General features: G+C 43.9%; 1 protein-coding gene across 7 annotated transcripts in view; it reads left to right on the top strand.

Annotated features, from left to right (window-relative positions):
- Positions 1–15,486, top strand: part of TJP2 (tight junction protein 2) — a 140,061-nt gene extending 124,575 nt beyond the window's left edge. For 6 of the 7 annotated variants that reach the window (XM_066257132.1, XM_066257131.1, XM_066257133.1 and 3 more), the window contains 6 exons: positions 8,001–8,101; positions 9,298–9,510; positions 10,692–10,802; positions 12,008–12,340; positions 12,635–12,720; positions 14,511–15,486. In XM_066257132.1, the coding sequence (XP_066113229.1) occupies positions 8,001–8,101; positions 9,298–9,510; positions 10,692–10,802; positions 12,008–12,340; positions 12,635–12,720; positions 14,511–14,676 (1,010 nt within the window). In that variant the 3' untranslated portion in view covers positions 14,677–15,486. The remainder of the gene's footprint in view (positions 1–8,000; positions 8,102–9,297; positions 9,511–10,691; positions 10,803–12,007; positions 12,341–12,634; positions 12,721–14,510) is intronic. The other variant, XM_066257127.1, reaches the window with a different exon arrangement.
- The last annotated feature ends 4,695 nt before the right edge of the window (positions 15,487–20,181 follow it).

Raw genomic sequence — 20,181 nt, 5'->3', positions numbered from 1 at the left:
TTTTTTTCCCCTCTTTTTTTTTCTTTCTTTTCTTTTTTTTTTTTCCTGAAGCTGGAAACGGGAAGAGATAGTCAGACAGACTCCCGCATGCACCCGACCGGGATCCACCCGGCACGCCTACCAGGGGCGACGCTCTGCCCCTCCAGGGCGTCGCTCTGCCGTGACCAGAGCCACTCTAGTGCCTGGAGCAGAGGCCAAGGAGCCATCCCCAGCGCCCGGGCCATCTTTGCTCCAATGGAGCCTTGGCTGCGGGAGAGGAAGAGAGAGACAGAGAGGAAGGAGGGGGTGGGGGTGGAGAAGCAAATAGGCGCCTCTCCTATGTGCCCTGGCCAGGAATCGAACCCAGGTCCCCTGCACACCAGGCCGACGTTCCACTGCTGAGCCAACCAGCCAGGGCCTTTTTTTTTTTACAGAGACAGAGAGAGAGTCAGAGAGAGGGACAGACAGGAACGGAGAGATGAGAAGCATCAATCATTAGTTTTTCGTTGCGTTGCAACACCCTAGTCGTTCATTGATTGCTTTCTCATATGTGCCTTGACTGCGGGCCTTCAGCAGACCAAGTAACCCCTTGCTTGAGCCAGTGACCTTGGGCTCAAGCTGGTGACCTTTTGCTCAAACCAGATGAGCTGGGCTCAAGCTGGCGACCTCAGGGTCTCGAACCTGGGTCTTCCGCATCCCAGTTCAATGCTCTATCCACTGCGCCACCGCCTGGTCAGGCGATGAGGTTCAAATTTTTGTGAAGGGGCCCTGGCCGGTTGGCTCAGCGGTAGAGCGTCGGCCTGGCGTGCGGGGGACCCGGGTTCGATTCCTGGCCAGGGCACATAGGAGAAGCGCCCATTTGCTTCTCCACCCCCACCCCCTCCTTCCTCTCTGTCTCTCTCTTCCCCTCCCGCAGCCAAGGCTCCATTGGAGCAAAGATGGCCCGGGCGCTGGGGATGGCTCCTTGGCCTCTGCCCCAGGCGCTAGAGTGGCTCTGGTCGCGGCAGAGCGACGCCCCAGAGGGGCAGAGCTTCGACCCCTGGTGGGCAGAGCGTCGCCCCTGGTGAGCGTGCCGGGTGGATCCTGGTCGGGCGCATGCGGGAGTCTGTCTGACTGTCTCTCCCCGATTCCAGCTTCAGAAAAATACAAAAAAAAAAAAAAATTTTGTGAAGGATTACAAGGCTAGTGATAGGGCCACGCATTATAGCTGGGACCGACATCTCCATAGGTGGCATCACTGTCCTCTCCTTACCCATCCACGCATATGCTGACTTACAAAGTGATAGGAACTTGGTCTCGTTGTTGAAAAAGGTCCCCTCAATGGAAACTTGAACACTTTGGGAATTGGATGATATTAAGGATTTATTACTGCTGGTTTTAGGATGATAATCATGTTGTGATTATGTTTTCTGTGATTATGTCTTTAGGGAATGTTTACTAAACAGATTAGTTATGGATAACCTAACATACATATATTTACAGATGACAATATGGTGTTTAGGCTTTGCTTAAATAATCTTCAGTGAGGAGAGTGGGTAGGGTACAGACAATACAAGACTGGCCAGGAGCTGATAGTTGTTGAAACTGGTTCTGGATGATGTGGCCATGGGAGTTCATTAAACTGTTCTCTCTACTTTTGTATATGTTTAAATTTTTCATAAAGGAATACTTTTTAAAGGTCTTGAAATGAAGACCACTGCTACTATTACTTATGAAAGTAAAATTTGAGAATGTGACATGTTTTAATAACTGATTATATGTGCTACCTATATAAATGACTAGTTCAGTGAATATGGTATTATTAAAGGTTTAAAAGAATTACATAGCCCTAGCCCTGGCTGGTTGGCTCAGCAGTAGAGCATTGGTCTAGTGTGTGGAAGTCCTGGGTTCAATTCTTGGTCAGGGCACATAGGAGAAACGCCCATCTGCTTCTCCACCCTTCCCCCTCTCTTTCCTCTATCTCTCTCTTCTTCTCCCACAGCCAAGGCTTCATTGGAGCAAAGTTGGCCCGGGTGCTGAGGATGGCTCTGTGGCCTCCACCTCCGGTGCTGGAATGGCTCCGGATGCAATGGAGCAACACCCAGATGGGCAGAGCATCATCCCTGGTGGGCATGCCGGGTGGATCCTGGTGGGGCGCATGTGGGATTCTGTCTGCCTGCCTCCCCGCTTCTAACTTCGGAAGAATACAAAAAAAAAAAAAAAAGAGTTACATAAAGTTTTGGTCATGAAAGTTTGTGAAAGCCACATGAGGAGACTGGATGTCCTTATGGTAATGACAGCTCTTTTGTCTTCAGCACCAATCATCCTCAATCAATGTCATATTTAGCATATCTGACACTGAGGGGGCGATGAAAGTATGTCCCTATTAGACTTTTGTTTTATTTTTATTTTATTTTATTTTTTTGTATTTTTCTGAAGCTGGAAACAGGGAGAGACAGTCAGACAGACTCCCGCATGCGCCCGACCGGGATCCACCTGGCACGCCCACCACGGGCGATGCTCTGCCCACCAGGGGGCGATGCTCTGCCCCTCCAGGGTGTCGCTCTGCCGCGACCAGAGCCACTCTAGCGCCTGGGGCAGAGGCCAAGGAGCCATCCCCAGCACCCGGGCTATCTTTGCTCCAATGGAGCCTTGGATGCGGGAGGGGAAGAGAGAGACAGAGAGGAAGGGGGGGGGTGGAGAAGCAAATGGGCGCTTCTCCTATGTGCCCTGGCCAGAAATCGAACCCGGGTCTCCCGCACGCCAGGCCGACGCTCTACCGCTAAGCCAACCGGCCAGGGCCTAGACTGTTGTTTTATAGTCACAGGCTTTTGTTGTTGACCAGTGAGCTGCACTACTTAACACTATGGCAAAATGCTGCACTAAGAAGTAATTTAGTGAATGAACTGGTACACCATAAACTGGAGTTTATGAGTGTAGAGGCATAAGAGCTTGTGCTTTTGATATATTCATACATAATCTTCCCTCTGTCATTTTTACTACTGCTACTACTAATTGTAATAATCATATAGCAATAATTAATATTACTATTTTTATTATAGTAATAGGTAACAGTGTCTCAGTCTTTTCTGTGCCCTGTTATTTTAGGCCATAAGAAAGGCCAAGTGACTTTGGCAAGGGCACATGTCTAGTGTATGGCTGGCCCAGATTGAAACTAGGACATCTCTGAGTGTGTGTCCAATAATCTACGTTAGAGCACAGACTTATTCTTCTAACGTTGAAGGTCACACAGTGCAGTTCCTCCATTTATCAGAATATCCATTTAACCGAGGCCCATGTGATTGTGACATGTTCAGCCTATGCCTACTTCATCCCCCCTTCCACTCCCACCTTCACTCAAACTCAAGTCCATTGAATGGCTAGAAGCCTCTCTCAGAGAGTTGAATTTGGGGTTCATGTGAAGATATGAGATACCAGCAAGGGAAGTAATGGGCTGTGGAGTGAGGGCAGAGCGGAAGGAGGAGGCAGTGACTCTGGGTCACTCCCTCTATCTACCTCTGAATTACCATCATTTGCTCTTTGAAGCAGAGGCCACAATAGATGTCCGGATCTGAGTGAGGATCTTGAAGAGCCCATGTGTAGAAGTTAACAACTCCTGATTCAGCTCTACTGATAAATTATGAGATCTTTGAAGGCAGGGACTGTGCATGATCCAGCTCATGTGCCAAAGGCCAGCATGGGAACTAGTGAGTAGGCATGGCATAACTGTGGCTTAATTAGAACTGCCTCTGGCATACCAGACCATTTCTTGCCTAAGCTCATCAAGAAACTGAAGGTTTTAGGGTAACTCAAGTCAGAGGCTGGAATGGAAATGTAGACACTGAACATCTAGTTTCATCTGAATTTTTTTTTTTTTTTTCATTTTTCTGAAGCTGGAAACAGGGAGAGACAGTCAGACAGACTCCCGCATGTGCCCGACCGGGATCCACCCGGCACGCCCACCATGGGGCGACGCTCTGCCCACCAGGGGGCGATGCTCTGCCCATCCTGGGCGTCGCCATGTTGCGACCAGAGCCACTCTAGCGCCTGAGGCAGAGGCCACAGAGCCATCCCCAGCGCCCGGGCCATCTTTGCTCCAATGGAGCCTTGGCTGCGGGAGGGGAAGAGAGAGACAGAGAGGAAAGCGCGGCGGAGGGGTGGAGAAGCAAATGGGCGCTTCTCCTGTGTGCCCTGGCCGGGAATCGAACCCGGGTCCTCCGCATGCTAGGCCGACGCTTTACCGCTGAGCCAACCGGCCAGGGCTTCATCTGAAATTTTGAAGTGATCCATTCTCACCATATGTTGCCAATCTCTGGAGTTCTGCAATCTTTAAGGATAGATGGAACAGAGCACCAAATAACTGTTACCAACAAGCTTTCTATTCTACCAAATGACCTTTTACAGATGGTTCCAAACTTCTGATTTGACTCCTCAAAGCTGCGTGGATGGTCGCCATTAAGCGCTTTCTATTCCCTGTGTCTCACCCAGCCTGGCCGGGCTATTACTTGATTGTATGTGTTGTGGCCAGAATCAGAGGCTTTTACGATTTTACATTTATGAGACTTTTATGAATTAATAAGTAGGAATAGTAGAGCTGCTTTGATGAACACATCATTCAAAATCCAGGCTTATAGTGCCTGTAGTATTGCTAGGCTCAATATCCTTCTTTTTCCTTATTGGACAGTAACAAGAAAACCCTGTCCCATAGGTGACTTTTTAAATTATGACAGTATTAAACTGGCTGTCCTTTCAGACCCAGGGTACTACTCAATTAAGAGGAGATGACAAGGGAAGCTTTATTATGAGATTTGCTCAAAAGCGTATTAACCCGTCAGCATGAGTTCAAGTGTTGGGCTGCCCCTTCCTCCTTTCCAGTAAAAAAGAATATTATAGGATACGTTTGCATGTACAAGTCAAGAAAAGTTATTTTTTTAAAAACAGAAGGATTAAATTCCATGTCTTCTTGGAATTCCTGAAACACTCAGTTCATGGTTTGCAGACCACTGAAATGGAATTGTGGACTTAGAGACCCAGGCAGGGCAATTTCTGTCTTAGGAAATTGCAGGAATTTTAAAGTATCACAGGATATTGACATTTTTATCAGCTTTCATGGGTTTCATTAATGTGAAATTTGTGCAGGGCCAGCCCTGGGACTCGGGAAGTACTAGTAAATGCTACTGATTATTAGTAGTAATATTACTTTATTTTATCTTCTTTGAATGTTACATATTGTAAAAAAAAAATCTGTGTCAGTATGTAGTCATTGAAAAGGCTTGGGAGGGAAAGTGGATCTTGTAGCAGCTGAAAGTTTGCAGTAGGCAACTTCTGGTTTCCCCGGGGATTGCAGAGACTGGTGACCAAGGGAGTGGATGGAGGATGCTGTGCTGTCTGCCTGGGCACCTTGGTTGACACTTGTCTGTTTAGGGGCATCCGTGCCACATGAATAGCTTAATTGAGATTTACTTTACATATCCTACAATTCATCCATTTACAGTGTAAAATTCAGTGGGTTTTAGTATACTCAGAGTGGTGCAGCCATTACCACAAGCAATTTTAGGACATTTTCATATATTTGACTCATTGTGAATTCAGTAAGAGGTTTTATGACCTTTTTCATTTTATCAGGGAAAATGAACATATTTTCTGCATTTTGTAAATGGCTCCTTGAACTAGGCTTTCCTCATGATAGATATGGACTATACTCATTTCATACAACTTCAATTTAAAGCTCAGAAAGGCAGCTTAATGCTTTCTATACATTCAGTGCAAATCACTCATGTTGTCTTGGGGGTGTACAGTTTCATTTCTATATTTAAGTACTGTGGCACCACGCTTTACCCAGGAGCAGAATAATGATTGTAAAGTACCACGATAAGGATACAAAAGCCCCAGGAATCAAGGTTAATCTTTTTGAGTTGTCTGATGTATCAGTTTATTCTAATGCTATAAATAATTAATAACCAGGGAAATTGTAAGCTCCCTTAGGATTTTCCAAGGTCAGTGTTAGAACTTTTTAAAATGAAAGAGTGGTGTTTATTACCAGGAAGAAAACTTGAAGTATAATTGCTTACAAAATTTGCTTAATGGTTCTTTTTTGGCTATCTATGAAGAATTATGCAGACCTCAGGATAGATGGAGCAGGGTGCTAAACAGCCTTTACCAATAAGCCCTAATTTTCTTTTGCCATACACTTCTAAGAAAAGGCTACTGCATTGTAGTTTTATTTTGTGTGGGTTTTTTTAGTCCTAATTTACTGCACTGTGATCATTTTAGGTCCAATTTAATTTATTATTCAGGACCAATTTAATTTGCATGTCTGATTTATCTCCATTGGGTCCATAGATACATATTGCTAAAGAATAATTTGCATAAGTTTTATATTGGTGCTTTAAAGCCATGCTTTTAGATGGGCTGTGTTGTGCAGTGAGTGTGGCTATAGGCTCTAAAAGCAAAGCCTGAGTTTGCATTTAGGGTTCTTTACTTATTTGATGTGAGGCGTTGGGATAGTTCTCCTACTGTGCCTCAGTTTCTGTCCTGTAACATGGGGATGATGTCAGTACGTACCTCTCAAGGTTTGTGTGGGCATGAAATGAGCGAATCCATGTAGTAAGGTATTTGTAAAGTGCTTGGTCAATCCTTAGGAAGTGCTATTATATACAATAAATCTTGTTCTGAATAGAAAGTGTATATTACTGAATGTATTCCTATAGAGCTAGGTTAATCTGTATGTATAGTCTAAAATGTTTAAGCCTATCAAAATGTTATACATTTAAATATTACTTTCAGTACTTTATTGGTGGTATCCAACAGTATACTAGTGTATAGTTTTCTTAGTTACAATATACATGTCTGTGTAATAGTCTTTAAAATAATGGTGCTTTATATCTGTTTTAGGTGTCTTATCTTCCTGAAAATACACTCTTTAAAAACATATTTTTAAAGGCAGCTTTTCCAGGCCCTGGCCAGTTGGTTCAGCCGTAGAGCTTCAACCTGGTGTGGAAGTCCTGGGTTCTATCCATGGTTAGGGCATACAGGAGAGGCAACCATCTACTTCTCCCTTTCTCCCTTCTCTCTCTCTCTTTTTCTCTTTCTCTCTCCCTTTCTCTTTTCCTGCAGTGATGGCTCGATTGATTTGAGCACGCCGTCCCCGGGCCCTGAGGATGGCTCGCTCCATCAAGCTTTTGCCTCAGGTGCTAAAAATAGCTCAGTTGCAAGTGACCCCAGATGGGCAGAGCATCAGCCCCAGATGGGGGCTGCTAGGTAGATCCCAGTTGGGGTGCATGCAGAAGTCTGTCTCTGTATCTTCCTTACTCTCATTGAAAATTTTAAAAAAAGTAAAATAAGATAAATAAATAAAGCTAGCTTTTCTGAAGGATAGACATTCTGAAATTCATTCTTTTTTTTTTTTCTTCTTCTTTTTTTTTTTCTTCTTCTTTTTTTTTTCATTTTTCTGAAGCTGGAAACAGGGAGAGACAGTCAGACAGACTCCCGCATGCGCCCGACCGGGATCCACCCGGCATGCCCACCATGGGGCGACGCTCTGCCCACCAGGGGGCGGTGCTCTGCCCATCCTGGGCGTCTCCATGTTGCGACCAGAGCCACTCTAGCGCCTGGGGCAGAGGCCAAGGAGCCATCCCCAGCGCCCGGGCCATCTTTGCTCCAATGGAGCCTTGGCTGCGGGAGGGGAAGAGAGAGACAGAGAGGAAAGCGCGGCGGAGGGGTGGAGAAGCAAATGGGCGCTTCTCCTGTGTGCCCTGGCCAGGAATCGAACCCAGGTCCTCCGCACGCTAGGCCGACGCTCTACCGCTGAGCCAACCGGCCAGGGCCTGAAATTCATTCTTTAATTTAAGTTTATAACATCCATCTGTAATGTAAACTCAACTAAAGAGATTTAGCATTCAAATGTGTGCAAACTTTCTCTTGCATTTGCCAAAGTTTTAATTCAGATATGATAGAAATGAGTCTGAATTATGTCAAATAAGTTTTTAAGTAAACATTGCTTGGGAAATTGATGCAAATCTTTTTTGCTTACATTTCTATAGCTACAATCAACCTAAATGCGGCCAACGATAGCTGGTTTGGCAGCTTGAAGGACACGATTCAGCATCAGCAGGGAGAAGCAGTTTGGGTCTCTGAAGGAAAGGTATGTGCATAGATGCTCTGCTGCGAGGTGAGAGTCCGTGTTTTGAATCTTTTCTCAAGAGGGTAGTGAATGTAGTAAAGCCATGCCCATTCGAAGGTATTCTGTCACACGTGCTAATCAAATTTGCACTATTATAAATTCTCTGAAAAAAGTGATAAAGTGAAAGGGCTTTTGGAAGAAAAGCAGATTGTGATACATGCAACCCTACATTCACTTCCCTTTTACTTTTAACGTAGTAACTAGTGTTGTATTCCAAGCACACTAATCAGAGCTTACAAGATCTCGAGCTGAGTCCCACAGCTTACTAAGGAGGGGGAAACTCAGCGGAGGTGAGAGATGAAGTGGAGGGGTGCAGAAAACCTGACTAACAATTAACAGAAAACAAGCAAATGGAGGTGGAATCATTTGCTTAAAGATTGGCAGAGAATGGGCCCTAGGTGTTTAAGTGATAAGAGGGCATTAGGAAACTTGTGCAGGCTTTTACAATTGGCTAGCTTCTCATCTGTGGCCGTAGGTTATGCATAGCTCCACGCAGGGAGGATGCAGAGTGTATAACTTCCTGTGGTTTGGGGAGCCTTTGGTGGTAGGCTTCTGTAATCCAGTCGAATTTAGGTAGCTTAAAGGGACAGTTTCACTGTGGAAATGAGTCAATTACCCATGAGATTGTTGAGCCTTAGTCTTGCTCTTTGGTAACTGCATGCTTAGTCGAGGTGTCTAGCATCTCCTGAATGCTTACAGCCTGCTAAGGCTCTGTGCCAGCCTCCGTGGTGACAACAAGTTGAATAGGACAGAGCATCTGCCCTCAAGGATTTGAAATCTTGTGGTTGAGTGAAGAGGTGTGCAGCACAAGGCAGCGTGCATTGGTTACTAGGAGACAAGTACCAGCAGAAGAGGCTGAAGAGAAGCCAGGTTCTGGAAGACAAAGCACCCCAGTCTGAGGAAGCATGACTCAGTCGCTCTCTATGAGATGGATGGTGGCACAGATAGATAGGGTGGAGGGTTCCTAATTTCAGTCCCTGCACAAAAGTTAACATAGGAATTTAAAGCCAAGTGATTTCAGGGAAATAAAGTTGACTTCCCTCTCTCAAACGCATCAAGGTTTCAGTCACTTGGCTGTGTTCTTGGGAATTTTCTTGAGTCCCCACTCCCAGGAGCCATGTCACACCCCACTGACCCTCCAAAACAAATTCCTCTAGATGGAAGGGATGGATGATGACCCCGAAGACCGAATGTCCTACTTAACCGCCATGGGCGCGGACTATCTGAGTTGCGACAGCCGTCTCATCAGTGACTTTGAAGACACCGACGGCGAAGGAGGTGCCTACACTGACAATGAGCTGGATGAGCCAGCTGAGGAGCCGCTGGTGTCTTCCATCACCCGCTCCTCGGAGCCGGTGCAGCACGAGGAGGTGAGGCGAGGCAGGCCACTGGCTGCGAGGCCGTGGGCAGGAAACGGAGGTGCTGGTGCTTCACTGGAATTCTTCTGGACAGCTCTTAATTCAGGGTGCTGTGGAAGGTATTCCTAAGGGTTGAAACAAGTGACTTGTAGGGAGTCTCTCATTCCAAGTCAGCGCCCGCACGGCTGTGGTAGTGGTCCCTGGGGAAGCAGGACAGGAACTAAGTGGCCTTGGGCAGGGTGGATAAGCTGAACAGCTTTATGGGCTGGTTGTCCAAATTGCAGGTGGGGTATTATTTTTTAAATACAATTTGTTGTATTTACTTGTAACCTTTGATTAGGCCTCTCTTTCTGTACTTTTAGGTATCCCTGCTTCTTCTCCATCCTCCCTGTAACCTTTCTAATCTTGCTAAAGCTCCTGAGTGTTTCCCCATCAGTTTCCTTCTCTCTCTTATTTCAATTTTTGAATTGAGTTCATGATCAAATACATGTCTGATCACGTGTACTGTGCATACACTGGCCAATGAATAGACAGCATCTGTGATCCTAGAAATCACATCGACAGGTACTAAGTCGGGACCAGAGCAATTATTAGTCGCACCTCAGAGAACATTGGGATAATGGTCTTTGTAGATGAGATTATTCATATATTTGGGTAAATCTATGGACTACCCTTTAGCAACTTAGTGCATTTCAGTGAATGATTTTTATTCTTTATGAAATAGAAATATCCAGAATTTAAGGTGAAGGAGAAGATAAAACCCATCAAGATGAAAAAATTAGTATATACCAGTGGACATGTTTTAAAGAATAAATTTAACTCCTTTATGTCTGTTGATACAGATAGCTAATGCTTAATGTGACAAAAGATATTTTAGACTTTAGATATTATATATTTTCTTTTATACGTTAAAGGAGGAGACTACTACAATGGATGCTTCCCACAATGGATGCATCTAGTTAAAAAAAATATATATCTTAAGCCTTTGCTAATGGGAATATGCCTGGTTTCTGCCTTTTCAGTAGAAAAGCCCTAGGTCAGCATTTCAGCTTATGCAATTTAGGAACTTGTAGCAAGGTGTAACCCTCAAATTCTGACCTTCTGCAAGTCCTTGGAACTGCAGCAAAGCAGATGAGTGCTTTTTTCTCTCTGCTGTGATATCCTTGTTGTGAATGAACCTTTATGTCTTGTAGAGCATAAGGAAATCCAGCCCAGAGCCACGAGCTCAGATGAGGAGGGCTCCTAGCAGAGACCAGCTTAGGGACAATAGCCCACCCCCGGCATTCAAGCCAGAGCCGCCCAAGGTATGTGGCTGGGAAGCCCGGGATGGGAAGGAAGAGGAAGCCGACTCCCCCGGAGCGCCCTTCGTCACCACGGAACATCACACACAATAAGATGGTGTTGGATTGTGTTTTTGACTCACTGTTTGTCAATTAGGATGTGCCTTTGGTCCCACTGGGTGAACCCAGAAATTAGGGACAGGCAAAAAGATAGGAAAGAGGGACAGGAAGATTTAGGAGAATGGTCAATTTTAAAACTGTTAGTATTTTTCAATTAACTTGTTAATCGATGGAGGAGAAAAGTTTGATAATACTGAATGCCCAGAATGACCAACCTCGGACTCTGTTTTTCTTTTTCTGCCCAATTAGAGTTTTCTGCCCACAATCTGATTTAGACGCAGCAGAAAAATCCTTACTGATGATCTAGTAAAGAAAACCACCACCACCACTGTTTAACAATGCCTCCTATTATGAGGGTGGCTTAGCTTATTTTTTATGTAAATCATTATCCAGAACAAAATCAAGATAAGAACACATGGGCGTGTGTCCTGATTCTTTACCTCTTCTCTAAATCAAAGCCATGGCTATAGCCTTTTCCTTATAACTCAATGAAATTGTTCTATTTTACTCAATAGTTCAGATGAGATGAAAGGAATACAGTGTAATTGATTATGTGAGCTGTCAGAAGTACTTAACGATCTCATAAAATACATCAGTGGTCATTTACAAGCAGGCCTAAGATCCAAGTATGAAGGAAAGTGGGCATTTAGCATGATATGACTTCCCCACTCCCTGTGCCATTCTCATCCATGGCTGGACACGCCTCACCTTTCAGCTAGGGCAGGTACCCTCAGTGTGACATGAAGTCAGGAGCCCACTCTTCGATCCTGAAGCCTGACTGGTTCTGAGGTCTTCTCCAGAATTCAGATCCCCTCTAGAGTGAAACGAGGTCTGAGCTGCCTGCAGAGCCCCAGCACATCCCCAGCATCTTCTTGGTTTCCAGAGCTTTGACCACTCTTCTGTAGGAAGTGAGGAAGGGGTTAGGATACCCGACCAGTGGCTGTTGGCCCTCCCGTATTTGATTCTGTGTCTCAATGGTATTTGCTGACCACCTGTGGAAACTGATCAGGAAATGGAGTGTATTAAAAGTGCTAAAAGTGCTAATACTGATGTGAAAATAAAATGAAAACCTAAGGTAAAAATATTATTGCTTTTATTTTTTTTTGCAGGCCAGGACCCAGAGCAGAGAAGAGTCCTTTGACTACTCCAGATCCTACGAATACAAGTCAAACTCTTCTTTGGCCGCTGCTGGTAACGAAATTCCCGGGGCACCGGCCAAGGCTCATCCTCCTCCTATTGCAGCAAAGCCTGCCTTCTGTAGGCCTATACTGAAGCCCTCCACGCCCGTCCCTCCCCCAGAGAGTGAGGAGACGGGGGAGGACAGCGAGGTGCAGGACAGCACACCCAAGTCTGTCCTGGGCAAAGTAAAAATATTTGAGAAGATGGATCACAAGGCAAGGTTACAGAGAATGCAAGAGCTCCAAGAAGCACAGAATGCACGGGTAATTGTTTTTAAACCACTGGATTATTTTAACATGTCAACAGTAAGAATTTTAAATAAGTTTCATTTCAGTAAAATGATTCGCAGTTCTTTTTCCACTGCGCAAACACAAAAGGGTTGTTCACATGCTGAAGAAGCTGAGGGCACATCCTATGCATGTCATTTCCAGATTGTCAGCTATTGGTGTGCCTCTTTAAAATGGGATTGGAAAACGGGACCAGCGGGAAACCAGCAAGCCGACTGTCCAATGGTTCATTCTTTCCCTCTTACTCATTTTTTTTCTTAATTACTACAGATTGAAATTGCTCAGAAGCATCCTGATATCTATGCAGTTCCAATCAAAACCCACAAGCCAGACCCTGGCTCACCCCAGTACACAAGGTAAGGGCTCTTCGGCCAGCATAGATCTATAGGTGAGGGTTACTTAGGATTTGGAGTTCTTGGAAAGCATTTTATTCACCTACATTTCAAAGTAATGAAAAGAGTTTTCCCCTGGTCAACAGTTTACCTTACTTAGACAAATTTAATTGTAAGGATTACAGAATCAAATTTTCATGGTAATTTTGCTTGTTCTAAAACTCTCTGACAAAGCATAATAAGTGGCATTTCGAGTTAGTTTCCTTGATACACTGAAGCACAGATATGTTAAATCATATCAGGATAGCGCATGAGCAGAATTCCTGGAGCTTGTACCCAGTGGCGGCATTCAAATAATTTAACAACTGGCTCTCTGCCCTAATGACCATTTTAAGTATAGAAAAGATATAGCAAAAGGTAGTTTATTATTTCATGCATTTAATACTTAAATGAGAATAAAAGGTATACAAAATTAGATTATAAGAATTTTAAAATGTAAATGAAAAAATATTAAATAATATCTGACAAAAAGCAATGAAACTGTTATTTAAGATATTTCCATATTGCTTCTTGATTGGTATCCTCACTTGCAATTTTTCCCCCCATGGACGGAACGAACGTTACTGTGGGTGCTTAGAATACGCTGTTGTGCAGATGAACGTTAAAAAAGAGTAAGGAATGTAACTTTGTGATTTTCACATTGGGCCGCTGCCCAGGCACCCACCTTAGAGAGAACCCTGATTACAAGTACCATTTAAACAACCGGTTCGCCAAACTCAACAAAAAATTAGATGTTGGTTCTGCCAAACTGGTGCGAACTGGCTGAATCCCACCACTGCCTATACCTTTTTTGTTGCTACTATTTTCTGGCTCTTCAAGCTCCTTAACTCCTTTGCATCACCTAACAAAGTCAGGCCACTTGTGCTCAACTGGGGTCTGAATGGACGATGACAATAAATTGACTGATGTTGGTAAGATGCTGCATTTAAAAAATGCTATAGGCCCTGGCCGGTTGGCTCAGTGGTAGAACATTGGCCTGGCGTTTGGATATCCCAGGTTCGATTCCCTGTCAGGATACACAGGTGAAGTGACTATCTGCTTCTCTACCCCTTCTCTCTTTCTCTCTCCCCCCACCCCCAACAGCCATGGCTTGATTAGGTCCAGTAGTTGCCCCCTGGCGCTGAGGATGGCTCTGTGACCTCCCCCTCAGGCACTAAAAAAGTGGCTTGGTTTCTGAGCAGCCAAGTATGAAACAACTGCCCCAGGTGGGCAGAGCATCGCCCCCTAATGGGCTTGCCAAAAGGATCCTGGTCTGGCACATTGCAGGAGTCTGTTTCTCTGCCTCCCCTCCTCTCACTAAAAAAAAAAGAAAAGCGCTACATAAGCACTGGGAATTATCATAGTGTCTTCCTGTTGAGGTTTTACACGGGATCATTTCCTCCTTCCGAGAATAGGAGAAAAAAATAAATCCCTTTTCTTGTGTCTGTTCTGACTGAAAGCTAGAGTCTAGTTTTACAGCAGCAGAAAACTAGGGGCATATTTCTTCACCTTCAAATAGTGACACTGTAGCCAATGAACTTAGGGGTTAGGAGGATACCCCCTCCCCATCCAGCAGGGGAATTCTTAGGTCAGCAAGCACTAAGAATGGCTTCCTCCCTCACTACCGAGGTGGGCCTACTGCCACCCCCTTCACTCTGTGAACCTGCAGCAGGGCCAGGAGTGTCCCTGGTTTATCAGCTCAGAGTGTGGCCCAGAAGTAAGCGATCTGTCTTGGGTGATTGCCTGCTGTGCATTTAACCCTGTCACTATTTTAGTTCCAGACCCCCTGAGCCACAGAAAGGTCCTTCAAGACTCTATCAGGATGCCAGAGGAAGTTACGGCAGTGACGTGGAGGAGGAAGAATATCGCCAGCAGCTGTCGGAACACTCAAAGCGCGGTTATTATGGCCAGCCTTCCCGATACCGGGACACGGAATTGTAGATATCTGAGAACTGACTCTTCCGTACCCTGTTGTCACCACCTCAGGGCAACACTCCTGCCGAGCCATGGGATCCTTCTTTCCAGTTAAAATGCACTGTGGACATGTGGTGGGACCTGAGCTCTTATTTCTTCATGTGGAGCCCAGGGGATAACCAATGCAAATTCAGAACTGAAGCTTCTATTGGTGGGACTGGGTCTGGGGACTTCGTGGCTTTTTGCTCAGAATTAAGAGAAACACTACAGTTTGATACTGTTGCCTGCTTCAGTGGACCAAAATCTGTATTAATTCTGTTTGCGTATTTTTAACATGTATATTAAGAAGTGAAAACTATTTTTCTTTAATGGCTGTATTCAAGGACTGTTTCAGTGTGAGACAGAATGTGAAAAAAGGAATAAAAATACTATCGGACTCCAACTAAATTCAAAGAAGTATTTTATTACAGCTCTAAGTGCCTTTGAGGAGAAGTGTCTTAAATTTTCTTCCTTTGAAGCTTTATGCAAAGCCATAATGGACTAAAACATTTTGACTAAATTTTTATACCAGTTTAATAGCTGTGGTTTTCTCTGCACTGTGTCATCTTTTCGAGGCATTTGTCTTTGTAACATTTTCCATAAATTCTGACTATATATAATAGCTATTCTTGGTAGTTTGGCTACCAGTGCTAAATAGCTTGAAGACCAAGAAATTGGTATAGAAATATTTTGTTTGTGCTCCACAAAAGAAGCTAAAAAGAAAAACACATTTCCAAAAGTGTGTGTATTGACAACAGTTTTATAATTTAATAAAAAGGAGGACATTGCAATCAATAATTTGCCTTGTGGTGGATTCCTATATTCCTATTTTTAAATGCAACTTTTACTTCTATTACTGAGCATGAAAGTAAGAATATGCCAAATGCTGAATACTGGGAACTGGAGACATATTAAAATAAAGCCCTGGCCAGGTAGCTCCGTTGGTTAGAGCTTTGTCCCGGTATGCCAAGATTGTAGGTTTGATCCCCAGTCAGAGCACATATAAGAATCAATACAAGAATGCATAAATGAATAAAACAACAACTCAGTGTTTTTCTCCCTCCCTACCTGCCTCTCTCTCTCTCAAACCAATAAATATAGCCTGACCTGTGGTGGTTCAGTGGATAGAGCATCTACCTGGAATACTGAAGTTGCCAGTTCAAAACACCAGCCTTGCCCCGTTAAGGCACATACGAGAAGCAACTATGAGTTGATGCTTTCCGCTTCTCCCCACTCCCCCCTCTCTTTTCTCTCTCTAAAATCAATAAATAGGATCTTTAAAAATTATTAAAAAGAATAAAATCAATAATCAAAAAATAATAATAAAATTAAAATGACCCCCAAATCCCATTTCTCAGATAATTTTGTGCATTTTCCTCAATTACATATTTGTGGATGTGTGTGTGTTATATTTGGGATTAAGTTGCATTTGCAGTTCTGTTTCTTACCTTTTCTATTTAACAGTCTATCTTGAACATTTCTCCCAGATTGTTACAACTCATGCAACCATCATTGCTAATAAGTAAAATAATACATTGTGTGACTGCTGCATAAGTAGACGGTTCTATTAACTATTTGTATTGTTTCTAGTTTTTTCCCTCTTTTACATAAAATATTCCTCTTTGTATATAATCCATTTTTGTATATCAGCAATCAGCATCTCAGTCCTTTTCTACAAGTAGGTTCTTGAAAGTGGAATTATTGAGCCAAAGCATAGGAACCTTTTTAACTTTCTTCATGTTTATTTAGTTGCTTCCTAGAAAAGTGGCATCGGTTTATACCCCTACGTCCACTCTTTGGAGACTAATGTATGTTTAGACTCAAGTTCTTTGAATTTAGGAAAGGGAGAGTCTTGTTTCCATTAAGGATCATTTATAATATGAACTGACAAATGGGTTAAGCTCCTGTGTTGAGTTGGAAATTCAGCTGACTCAACTGAGTTATGGATATTATCTTTGGTGTGTCTCATCAATTTGGGTGCTGTGATTCACAAACCACTTAGTGCAGTACCTTGAATTTCTGAGTCTTCAAGGCACTGATTCAAATCTGCATACTTCATAAATTAAAAGCTACCCCTTGTGGATAGGAAAAAATATATTAAACTGCATGATTTAGATTGCTATGTCCTTTGAATACAGAAACAAGCCCTTTTGCAAACCTAGGGACTGAAGGAGAGGAGGCTTTTCAGCAGGAGCTGGGCTGTCATCTGGCTCCATCATTTTGTGATACCTTAAGTGAGGCAGACAGGACCTCGGTTTCCCAGAATGTCCCATAGTATGCCTGCCCCATCCCTATTCATATTCTGCTTTGTTCTGGGAAGGATTTAAGGCTACCTAAAATATATGTGGAGTATAAGAAAAAAAATGGGCCTGACCAGGCGGTGGCGCAGTGGATAAGAGCGTCGGACTGGGATGTGGGGACCCAGGTTCAAGACCCCGAGGTTGCCAGCTTGAGCGTGGGCTCATCTGGTTTGAGCAAAGCTCACCAGCTTGGACCCAAGGTCGCTGGCTTGAGCAAGGGGTTACTCAGTCTGCTGAAGGCCCGCAGTCAAGGCACATATGAGAAAGCAATCAATGAACAACTAAGGTGTCACAACGAAAAACTGATGATTGATGCTTCTCATCTCTCCATCCTGTCTGTCCCTATCTATCCTCTCTCTGACTCTCTCTGTCTCTGTAAAAATAAATAAATAAATGAAATTTAAAAAAATGGGTGCTAGGCACATGAAGAAAGTGAAAATATCAAAATAGGAAAAACAAAGCCTTGGGTGAGGGCAGTGTTCATTATGAATGCCAGGGGCCACTGTGAGGCGCAAGATGTACTGATTTAGAATGTCTCTAAGGGGAAAATTTTTCAAGGAATTATTTTTATTCTGTGTGATCTATTTTAGGTTGCAATCACGGCCACTTATTTGCAACGATGATTTTGGAAGTGAGTTTCTTACTGTGTCCACCTAGGGCAGAGGCACAATTCCAAGGGCCTTTCAGAATAAGTTCCGGAGAAAGCATGCAAAGCTGCAAGTGTAGAAACTCCACTCTGCACTCTGGCCTAATCCAGAGATCAGTTCTAGAGTATCCAGGGCCAACACTTCCCAAATAGCAGTAGGACATGCATAAAGCCTTAAGGTAAACATGTATCCATCATCCTGGAGAATCAAATTTGGCAGCAAGAGGGTGGGGCGAGGGGCAGCATGCTCAGTCTCTGCCAATTAGAGGAGTGATTCATAACTTTCCGCCCATCCCTGTTTCCTGTATCTGTCAACTCCGATTTTATTTATTGCGTAAACAGCAGTAATTTGGGAACTGGGGGAGGTGTTAGTTTGGGTAGTAGACCCCAAGACCAAGCTTTGTGAAAGTCATTTGGGAAGTACAGAGAAATTCCACAGTGGTAAACCAGGACTTGAGTTCACGCAGAAACACAGGTGAACTGGATAAACACGTGCCTCGGAGTTTTCCCACCCAGGTTGTCGGGCAGCTGCGCTATTTGCCCATCAATTGGCTTCAGGCTTTGAGGGCAGCTCTGTGCGTCCTGCATCCTGTGCCAGCCTGAGTGCCTGTATGGGAGGGAGAGAGGGGACCCTCAATTCGCTCCTTAAAGCAGGAAAAAGTGGAGACGTTTGGAAGACTGGAGCTCAGCTCCCAGCTGTGCAAAGCCTGCAGGCTAGGCGGAGGAGCCCCAACACTGTATCATAGTTGTGACTAGACTGTGCATCTACCGAGTCCTCCAAGGTGAGAGGTTTGCTGTATAGCAGGGGTCCCCAAACTATGGCCCGCGGGCCGCATGTGGCCCCCTGAGGCCATTTATCTGGCCCCCGCCGCACTTCTGGAAGGGGCACCTCTTTCACTCGTGGTCAGCGAGAGGAGCATAGTTCTCATTGAAATACTGGTCAGTTTGTTGATTTAAATTTACTTGTTCTTTATTTTAAATATTGTATTTGTTCCCGTTTTATTTTTTTACTTTAAAATAAGATATGTGCAGTGTGCATAAGGATTTGTTCATAGTTTTTTTATAGTTGGGCCCTCCAACGGTCTGAGGGACAGTGAACTGGCCCCCTGTGTAAAAAGTTTGGGGACCCCTGCTGTATAGGGTCTTAGGATAGGCTGAGAGAGATGAGAGAGGGACTGGAGGATTATTCCTAGGGAGAAGGGGTTGGGGGAACCTCCTTGGGGTTCCCTAGAGAAACAGAGCCAACAGCATGTATGCATATGAGAGAGAGAGAGAGAGAGAGAGAGAGAGAGAGAGAGAGAGAGAGAGAGAAGGGTAGAGAGGTTAATTTATTTTAAGAAATTGACTCACTTGATTTTGGAGCTCAGTAAATACAAAATCTGTGAGGTAGGCCTACAGGCTCTAGACCCAGGGCAGACTGGCAGGCTGAGTGCAAGGACTGCCTGTTGGCAAAATTCCGTCCTGCTCTGCTCCGGGAAGGTTCTATATTCAGGCCTTTTGCTGATTAGATAAGACACCCACATTATAGAGGACAATTGCTTTACTTGAAATCCACTGACTTAAATGTTACTATCATCACTTTGGCTGGTTGGCTCAGTGGTAGAGCATCAGCCTGGTGTGTGGAAGTCCCACATTCAATTCTGGGTCAGAGCACACAAGAGAAGTGACCATCTGCTTCTCCACCCTTCCCCCCCTTCTTTCTCTCTATCTCTCTCTTTCCCTCCCACAGCCAAGGCTCCATGGAGCAAAGTTTTCCCGGGCACTGAGGATGGCTTCATGGCCTCCACCTTAGGTGCTAGAATGGCTCCAGTTACAATGGAGCAACACCCCAGATGGGCAGAGCATCGCCCCCTAATGGGCTTGTCAGGTGGATCCTGGTCAGGCACATGCAAGAGTCTGTCTCTCTGCCTTCCCACTTCTCACTTCAGAAAAATACAAAAAAAAAAAAAAAAGTTACTCTCATTCCCCAAACACCCTTATAGAAATATCCAGAATAACATTTGATCAAATAATGTTCTCCCTGTGGCTTCTCCCAGCCAAGTGGACAATAAAATTAACCATTACAATACCTCATCCTCTTTGCCCTATCGGCCACCACTGCAGCCATATTCTTGTCTAGTGTTGAAGTTTGAATGAATAAATGAATGAATGAACCAGAAGAAGGGAGAACTACATATATTTACACACAGGTATAGATTTTATATGATATATTTATATGCTTTATATATTTTTTATTTTAAATAAGTAGTATATTTACTTTTAATAAGTAAAAAAAAGCCTTAAAAAACAAAAGTAAGTGATTCAAGTCATTTATGGAGAAATTCTAATAAAAATTTATTTGGCATTTAAAAATAATATTTGGTGAAATAAGTAAGATTAAAATAAAAGGCTGAATGGCAACCAAAACATATGTGTGTATATGTAGATAGATATAGATGAAGCTTCTCTCATTGCCATTCTGTGTCTTATTGTAAATCTCACATAGATAAAAAGTTATCACAGTTGACATTCCCCAAACTAGTGACTGTGTGACGATAGTATTTTTTA

The sequence above is a fragment of the Saccopteryx bilineata genome, chromosome 2 (assembly GCF_036850765.1).
Source record: "Saccopteryx bilineata isolate mSacBil1 chromosome 2, mSacBil1_pri_phased_curated, whole genome shotgun sequence".
In the NCBI taxonomy this organism is placed as follows: Eukaryota; Metazoa; Chordata; class Mammalia; order Chiroptera; family Emballonuridae; genus Saccopteryx; species Saccopteryx bilineata.
Note: the sequence above shows the minus strand (reverse complement) of the source record. Positions and strands in the feature narration are given on the sequence as shown.